The sequence below is a fragment of the Myotis brandtii genome, unplaced genomic scaffold (genome assembly GCF_000412655.1).
Source record: "Myotis brandtii unplaced genomic scaffold, ASM41265v1 scaffold105, whole genome shotgun sequence".
Taxonomy (NCBI): domain Eukaryota; kingdom Metazoa; phylum Chordata; class Mammalia; order Chiroptera; family Vespertilionidae; genus Myotis; species Myotis brandtii.
Window position 1 is genome coordinate 4645274 of NW_005353538.1, and position 9359 is coordinate 4654632.

Here is a 9359-nt window from a genome sequence, read left to right on the forward strand (position 1 = left end):
ATGGGATGGCATGTGTATACATATTTAATTTCTTGTTTCTCTTCTGAGTTGAGGGACTTATTAATCATGTCTCAGAACTGTCTGCTTCTTCGTGGTGGTCAGGGCACACTCTTAGATTCACGCACGGAATTCAGCATTCTAACTGACTTCTGTTTCAAGAAGCTGGCACCTCATATGCAGTTTCACTGTTGCTCAGTGTCATAAAAAATAACACGATTTCTTCTTCATCATCGTCATCATCCTACGTACTCTTGATATGATATTCAGCATTTTAGCCACAAAATACTTTTTTTATTTTATTGCATGTAGGTTTAATATACTTAGAGAAGGGTGGTTTTAATTCTGATTAATAAAACTACTTACAACTACTTAGTGGTCTTTTCTACCTTTGATTTCCAAAATCTGGGGCATTTAGAATCTGGAAAGTTACTGCGAATGAACGGCATTTCCTGTGTTACTGCATCTTCATAGCAGGGTTTTATTATGTGCCGCCCATCGGAGGCGGTGATTACATTCTGGGTCTCTGTGAGTGGTTTTGATTGAATGAACTGGTTCAAGGTGCACTTTTCTAAGGATGTTCATGGTGAGGGATTCTTTTAAGGGACTGCAAGTTTCTGATCTTTGCTGGTTGACTGTAGATTCTTTCATATGACGATTGAAATCAAAAGGTTGAGTTTAAGGAGAAAGCTTTCTTTCAGAGACTTCCAGGTAAGAATGATAACTTGAATTGTGTGTACTCCTCTTGCTTTTATCTCTACTTCTGGTTAATTTTTAAATGACTGACTTGTAACTAGTATCTATATTGTTATAACTTGGTCACTGATAACTGAGGAGTGGGAGACCAGTCGTTTTGTAAGATACTTTAGGGCAGAAATTCTGAATTGAGCGATTGTGCATAATTCCCTTTATTTGATGGTGACTTTGTATGTTTCCCTTCCAGTGGCAGTTTGTTTTAAATTCCCGTCAGGAATGTCCATTACTTGTCTCTGATTTGAGAGCAATGGTGCTAGTTTCTAATGAATGGAAGGATGCGTGCAGGAGTAGATTCTGTGTGTAAACGCACACACGTTTGCTTTGCAGTCCCACCACGTAACCTGGTCATCGACATCCAGAAAGACACGGCCGTGGAGGGCGAGGAGATCGAAGTCAACTGCACGGCCATGGCCAGCAAGCCAGCCACGACTATCCGGTGGTTCAAAGGCAACACGGAGCTCAAAGGTGAGGTGCCACCAGGTCCCAGGGGCGGGTTCCCTTTGGGGAAATGAGAGGGAAATGCAACCCATGCCTCAGAACAAAGGCATTCGTCTAGAGGTGGTTGATCATCGCGGACTAAAGGCGTGGGGCAAAGCATAACCGCGTGCTCGTGTCCTCATTCCTGTCCTCGTTCTGTGGTGTGGGGGTTGATAGTGGTGGGTGTCGCTGTGAACTGGAACCGCTGTCAGAGCTGCCCCAGGGCTCAGGCTGTCCATGCTGTTCGATCCGTTCTCCTTGCTTTTACCTGATGACCCAGGGTGGTCAGAACTCCAAGCCCTCATGTTATCCATTTAAAAATGTATCACAGCCTTCACCGTGTGCGCTGCGAGTCATCCTACCACCGGCCGCCCCGTCAGCTGTGCTCAGCGTGCTCTCCTGAGCCGTGGCCGTGGCGGGCGGAGAAGGTCATCTTCCTTGTGAACTTGCAGACACCCCCTTGCGTGTGAAACCTGCAGTTCAGTCGCCCGTTTCCCGGCTGTTCTTCTGCACAGCGTCTGGTGTGATGGCAAGCAGGCGGCCCTGCTCCCTGTTCCCACTGTCTCCCCAGGCTCGGCCATCCCGGGCTTCCTTCCTAGATCTCAGATAGCTGCTACCTTACCCGCTGCCTTGGCTGGAGGTGCAGCCTGGCCCCTGTCTGCCCCTCTGTCAGTTGTCCTAAGCCCTCAGACGTGTTAGCATCCGCTTCTCCAGCAGCCGGCACCAAGGTCTCGACCGAACTCCCGGTCATGTGACAGAAGTGCTGCTGCGTGCCTCCCTTCGCTCTGGTGGGGATGTTGACGTTACATACAGCATGGGATTCTGATGAAGATGACACGAGTGAATATTCGCAGGGCATGTAGCTAGTGTCTGTGTGCTTGTTAAGTAGACGAAGGGCCCCAGGAAGAAAGGAACCCTCCTTAGAAAGGGGACAGAAAAACCTCTGCCTGGAACCAGATCAGTCTGTGTAACAGCCCCCGTTTCAAATAGCTCGCTCTGCTTCACTCCCTTCCTGGGTGTGGTTTTGAAAGGAAGGAGTTTCCCATTTCCCCTCTGCGTTTCTGTCTGAGTGAACTGAGCCATGAAATGTGTACCGATATGGACAAAACATTAAAAGAAAGTTAATGGTGCGTCTTGTCCCCGGAGGGCGGGGTTTAGGAATGGGCGGCCTAGGCCTATTCATCCCCTCCGGAAGCCTCCCCCTCCGCACAGCTCCCGTCTGGCCTGGCGCCCGCAGCCTGCTTTCTCTCCCACACCCCTGCATGCACTGTGGCCTTTCAAAGGTCTCAGAGCTTAAACATTCCAGTTACAATTTCAATTACGCAAATCCTTTTTGTTCCTTTCCGCCTTGATCGATGCTGGTGGGGGTGGGGTAGGGGTGTTTATCCTTCTCCTGATTAAGTTACTGGGGGGCTCTGGGTGACACCCTGGAATTTCTAAACCAAATGACAGCCTAGCGGACGGGTCAAGTTCAGATGGTGGTAGGGTGGCACGCTCTTCTCTTCTCCTCTCCTGAATGCCTTGAGCAGTCAGATGTCAAAAAGGTTCAACCTTCAGCTGCCTTTGGGGGAAGTTTTAGGGCAGAAGAAACATGTGTAATGTATTTAAATGAAAATGGTATATGTTACGTCTAGTTGAAAATATCTGAAAGACCACCCTGCCAGGTTGAAATGTAGGAAATTCCCATTTTCTCAGCCATCTACCCACAGATGGTCCTTATCCCAAGTGACTTCCATCCTCTTTGGTAAAATAACACTGGGCTGGGGCCGGGGAGCTGAGGATCTGAACACAGCGATAGACATGCTCTCAGCTTCTGGCTTCCTGGTGTGGTTTCTCCCCAGGCAAATCGGAGGTGGAAGAGTGGTCGGACATGTACACCGTGACTAGTCAGCTGATGCTGAAGGTGCGCAGGGAGGACGACGGGGTCCCAGTGATCTGCCAGGTGGAGCACCCTGCCGTCACCGGGAACCTGCAGACCCAGCGGTACCTAGAAGTACAGTGTGAGTACCTGTCGCGGCCGTGCTGGCTGCTGTCACAGTCACCACAGACAGAGCAGCTGGTAGATTAGAAACAGCAGCACTGTCTCTCTCACGGTTCTGGAGGCTGGGAGGCCCGAGATCAAGGCTCCGGCTCGGTCATGTTCTGGTGAGAGCCGCTTCCCGGTGCACGCAGGCACCTTCCCACTGCGACCTCACCCGGAGAAGGGGCTGAAGAGCTCTATGGAAGCTCTTTTAATCCCACTAATGTGGCTCTGCCTTCATGACCTACGCACCTCCCAGAGGCTCCACCTCCTGGCCCTGTTCCGTAGGACACTGGGTCTTCAGCATATGGATTTGAGGGCACACAAACATTCAAGCTGTAGCAGTGCCCATGTGTTCTGTTTTGAGGGCCCAGAGCAGCAATTGCTTAAAACATGTCAGAAGCCATTTATTGAATGCATATGTTCTAGTAGTATAGATAGAATTTTTATCTAGTTGTCTTGGTAGAAAAATAAGCAAAGGATTATTTTACTGAAACACCGCCATATTACTGAGTGCCAATAAGGATTTCAAAAATACTAGATTTAACCTAAATATGAAACTTTAAAATGATTCCAATCTGCTCTAGCATATGAGTTCATTACATTTTTTTGAATATTGACTATAATCATTTCTATGTCAACTTCAAAATCTAGGGCAATCTCCTCTCCCCCTTTTTTAACCCCATCATAAGTACTAAAGTTTTTATAGAAGAGATTTTATTTGCATTCAGCAGTTTGCTTAAAATTGCACGTTCTCTTCCATTTTTAGCTTACGTGATACCAGTGAGTTTAAAAGTGGAACCCTTTGGGCTCAGTGCTCAGTCCTGCTGGCTTCACCAATAAAAGCCATATTGTGGGGAGTGAGGTTGTCGCCTCACTGTGCCCTGTGGACAAAAGGTGTTCTCTTCATCTTCTCTTAGGGGCTCTCCTACTTGTGAAAAAAATATGTCTTCTGCACAAAACCATCCTCGCACCGAGGTTGCATCTGAGTAACCACCTCTCATTTTCCATCAAAAGGCTCCTGGAACTTGGCTTCTGGTGGTTCTGGGAGCCTTGAGTGTGCAGAGTGAAAAGGCTGCAAGCGTTTGGTGGGGTGGCAGTGCCTGGGGTCCGATAAGGAAACGCACTGCCCTCCGTGAATTCTTATGTTACTTCCCCGGGCTGCTGTAACGTGTCCACAAACCTGTGACTTGAAATAGCAGAAATGCATTGTCTCACGGTCCTGGGAGACAGCAGTCTGAAAGCTGGGTGTCGGCAGGGCCGGACGCCCTCTAAAAGCTCCGGGAGGAGCTTCCTGCCTGTTTGGGCTGCTCATGGCTCCAGGCTTCCTTGGGTGGTGGTCACATCACTCCCTTCTCTGTCTCCATCTGGACGCGGCCTTCTCCTTTCCTGTTTGTCTCTTAGAAAGGCACTAGTCATTGGACTTAGGGCCCACCCAGATAAATCCAGAATGTTCTTATTTCTAGATCCTTTTAATGTAGTTACATCTGTAAAGACTCCTTTTCCAAATGAGGCCAGTCCCAGGTCCCAGGGGTTGGGAAGTTTGGGGACCACCGTTCAGCCTCCTGCAGTTTTCATCATGTGTTTAAATGGAGCAAAACAAGGGGTTAGGCAGGGTACAAAGCGTTTCCTCTGGAAGACCACCGTCCCATCCCAAGCTTTGCTTACTGACTCTGTGCGCTTGGCTCAGTTTAACATTACATAATGCAGATTTTCCTTGTCAATTCATTTCCTCTACTTCATTATGTAGCTTCATTATGGCAGCTGCTTATAATTTTCATATCACTAAAACTATTGTGGTGTGATGTCCCTATAATGGGAAAACATAAATGATCAGATGTTATCTAAATTGGCAGTTAGTAGATTTCTTTTGACTTTGTTAATATGTAATTCACTTAAGCAAACTTAATATCCATTAACTTCCCTTGTAGGGGCCCATTAGCTTCAATAATACATTAGCTCCTTTGTGAGACCTGAGTGGTACTCACCCAGTTCCCACCCCAAACTCTTTCAGTAGCTTCCCCAGAATATCTTCTAAACAGCACATGACCCACCACCTACAACATGACACTCACACCCAGTGCACAGGATTCCGAGCACTGCACTCCGACCCGGGAGACGTGCTAATGATATTTATAAGCCGTGTCTTCCATACTGTGTAGATTCAAGTGGCCTTTGTTCCTTAAGAAAAGAAGTAAAGCACCACCTCTGAATGCATTTTACTTCAGGCTACAAAGTGCTGCCAGCCCCTAGCTGCAGGCCAGGACCGCAGTGCCTCCAAAAATGGAGACGCAGCTGCTGGTCATGTCACTCTATGGCGCATCTCCTCATGGGAGGCCCTGCTCCCTTCTCCCCCGTCAGCCACACAAACATTGTATCCCGGATACTCCATATTTTGGAATGTATGTAAAGAAAAAAGTCGTCCTGCATAAAAGAAGGTTAAGAATCGCAAAGCATTACCTTAATCTGCGTGGAATGGAGAGTCTGGTGTGGCACCCTAAATGCGACTCTGCTCAGGAAAGTCACCTGCAGGCCACTCCCCTCCATCCCCAGAGCACGACTGAGGACTTTGCGGAGTCAGCCAGGAATGCCCCAGTAGCTCCTTCAGGCACAAGGGGATTCTCTACATCACTCCTACGGCTGCGCTCTCTGGAACCCAGCAGCTGTGCACAACAAAAAGCCTCAGGCCTCAGGCGCCCAAGGCTCTGGGTCACGGCACCAAGTTCTCGGTCATTGGCCGTGGTGTTGGTGACTCAGCTCCATTCTCCCAGAGGAGTCCTCTCTCTGCAGACAAGCCATGCCATCTGGATGTTCAGGAGGGAAGGAGGCACTTTAATGCCTGAGGTTCAGTAGCCAGTCTGCATGGATGGTGAATCATTTTGGATACCCTGTGAGAAGTAACTTTATTTATTGGCTCCAAACCCTTAGAGTCAGCAGTTTTTAACCTTTTTTGGGATCACTGACCTCTTTAAAAACCCTTTGATAGCTACAGACCCGGAAAAGATGAACAAAATTACATATTCCCTACATTTTGCTCACAATTTAAGAAGTCTGTTGACCCTACAGTTTTCCCAACTTCAGTTATTTGAGGGCTACTTTCATAAGTTTTACCATATCAACAGGTTATCTGTGTTCCTGTCCTGTTTAGAATTTATCTTTAAGTCACTTTATTACTTTAGCCTACTCAAGACCCATATAAAAAGATCTATAAAATTATGAGTTTTATTTGCCATATATATATCTAAATCTAATAAATATTAGTTAAGTAAATATACAACTTAAAAAGACATACAACTATTATGTTTTAGTGTTTTTTTCCTTTGCCACCTAAAAAGATTTCTTATATTATTCGTGATAAATAGTAACTTATCACCAGAAATACTGAGTTCATCCGCAAACATCAGAGGAAGAATTGCTCTACTCCGGGTGAATACGGCTGCGTTGGGGGCAAAGCTAACCTGATAGGATTAGCATTAAGTACACTCACTTGGCCCAGCCGGCCATTTTGTCACATGAAGGCTTATGGAAACCTCTCTCTCAGCTAAGAGGATATGAACAGGGTTAAATGACACATAAGGGATTAAATTCTATATAAATTATGTCCTCTTAAGAATACTATTTTTAAAAAGGAAGTGAAATAATGAGAGTCTACATGGTATGCCATTAAATATCTTATTCTAAATGCACCAGGAAAAGGAGGAGCGAGATAAAATGAGCACACTGCTACCATACTGCGTAGAAGACAAGGCTTGAGCTACAACTTGGAATTGCTTTTGTCTTGTGGATTTAAGTCCTAATTAACTGAACACAGAATTTTGCAGCATTTTTTCGTTAGGACCCTGTATTGGAGGTATCAGGAGAAATTGTTTTGCCCAATTATGTGAAAAATCAGCCAGAAGTGGATGCTGTCACACTTTTAATAATCCTTAGATTTTTGGTGAGTGTAGATATTAATTGTGCAGTATGCATTGAAGTGATTAACATCAGAGTAATTTATCATCTGGAGATTTCTGAACATAAATAAATGAGTTGTTTTGTTCACAAGGTGTTGACCCCGTCAGAAGTAGAGAATTAGAGAGCTGCCCCTCCCCCTTTTATTATAAATATGAAAGCACCACAATCAGCCAAGTGTTCAGTTATTTGATTTTCTGGGGCATTAGCTGCTCTTGTTTGTGACATTTCCCTGTTGGGTGCTCGTTTGCAAGCTCATTAGGAAGGTTTTCTCACAGTAACGTTGCTGGGAACGAAGAGCGTACAGTAGGGCTCTCAGCTTTCCAGCTTTCGTCCTGAGACCGGCAAGGACACAGCAGCGTGCAGCTAAATGTGTAAAATGGAAAATAATTGTACTTGCCAGCTGAAACTCAAAGCTCTCTTTCCTTAGCTGTTGGGCAGAAACGGTTTTGCTTTTGAATGTTCTGAGCTGTATGACCCTCAGTTCTTCCTATGCGTTTTTTTCTTGCGAGGTGCGTGGGGTTGCTGGCGTTTACATCACAGTTGATACAGCAGAGCGGAACCTGGTACAATTGTAACCGGTTAGCGCAGCCTCAGATCGCGGGGGGGGGGGGGCGCAGGCTTGTCAAATAAGAGGCTGTGTAAACGAGAACAGCTCACTGTCTGTGCCTTAAAAGAAAACTGTCTCAATAGCATCAAGGTGGCCACACAGAGCGAATGAGCTGGGAGCTGAGAGGAAAGCTGTGACCCTCAGTGCGGAGCCAGATCCCCGCAGACGGGGAAGCCTCGCTGTGGACTGAGGTGACCCTGAGCTCTTGAATTACTGCTGTGTCTACTGCTTTCTCCCATCATAGCCTTGCTCTCTAAGATGTTCTTGCCCGAACTCCTCATTTTGCGAGGGTTCTGTGTGTGTGATTATTTGTAAAAAATAAAATAAAAATTAAGAGATGAGTCTTGAAAGGGAGCATGAACAGACCCCAGAAGTGGGTGTTTGGGTGCCTTTCCTGCTCTGATTACCATCTGACAGTCAATCATGGACGTGGATATGTTTCAAAGTGCGTGTTACTGACTCAGGCAGGCAGGGGTTTTGTAAACCCATGTTCCCCTTCATCCGAGGTCCAGAGAAGGCGAGAGGTTTGCTTTCATTCCCTCAACTGGGGGGAAATTGGGCGTTGAGGGGACAGCCAGCCCTGCTCTTTATCTGCATCAGAATAAACATTTCCCCTGTCCATGGGGCCCTGCAGGGAAGGAGGGAGGAAAACCTGGAAATCGGAAGCCACCCTGTTGGGATTGGCAGGTGGGTTTCGGGAGCAGCTCCTGTCCCGCCTTCTTGCCCCCAAATCTGCTCTCAGGTGCACTCTTCACAGCAGACGGCTGGGGCCGGCGGGCCTGTTCCTCTCCAATCCCCAGTCTCGTCTCTTTCCTACACGGAATACACTCTCCCTCCCACTCTTCCTTTCTTCCGTTTGGTGTAAAGCAATGCATTGAGTTTCAGGGAAGTTATTTCAGTATTTATTATTCCTCATGAGCAATAAGTCTTGGAGACCCCGTGGTGCACACTGTTGTTTTGACCTCTGGTTTTTGTATTAACACAAGGTCCTGACCCTAGATGGTCAGTGATGCATCTGCCAGAGCAGGCGGGCGGCTGAGGAACCAACACACAAACACGAAGAGCAGATGTTTGGCCAAACACAGTGTGAGCCAGACGTGAACGGCCTGAAGGAAGAGAGAGCGCCTGTGCCTCCGCCGGCCTTCGGAAGACGCCAGAGAAAGCTCCTCTTCCCACCACGGGCTTCCTGTGCCGCCTGGTCTGGCCTAGTGTGTCTGTGATAGGCGTCCCTGCGCCTGTGGACAGTGGACATCACCCAGTGTGTCTGTGAGAGGCGTCCCTGTGCCTGTGGACAGTGGACATCACCCAGTGTGTCTGTGATAGGCGTCCCTGCGCCTGTGGACAGTGGGCATCACCCAGTGTGTCTGTGAGAGGCGTCCCTGCGCCTGTGGACAGTGGGCATCACCCAGTGTGTCTGTGAGAGGCGTCCCTGCGCCTGTGGACAGTGGGCATCACCCAGTGTGTCTGTGAGAGGCGTCCCTGCGCCTGTGGACAGTGGGCATCACCCAGTGTGTCTGTGAGAGGCGTCCCTGCGCCTGTGGACAGTGG

At 47.7% G+C, this 9359-nt stretch overlaps 1 protein-coding gene across 1 annotated transcript in view; it reads left to right on the top strand.

The window, feature by feature from the left end:
* The window catches only part of CADM1 (cell adhesion molecule 1), a gene marked incomplete at its 5' end in the record, with an annotated part of 349313 nt that overhangs the window by 291032 nt on the left and 48922 nt on the right, over positions 1-9359 (top strand). The window contains 2 exons of the mRNA XM_005856899.1: positions 1081-1218; positions 3072-3230. Of these exons, the coding sequence (XP_005856961.1) occupies positions 1081-1218; positions 3072-3230 (297 nt within the window). The remainder of the gene's footprint in view (positions 1-1080; positions 1219-3071; positions 3231-9359) is intronic.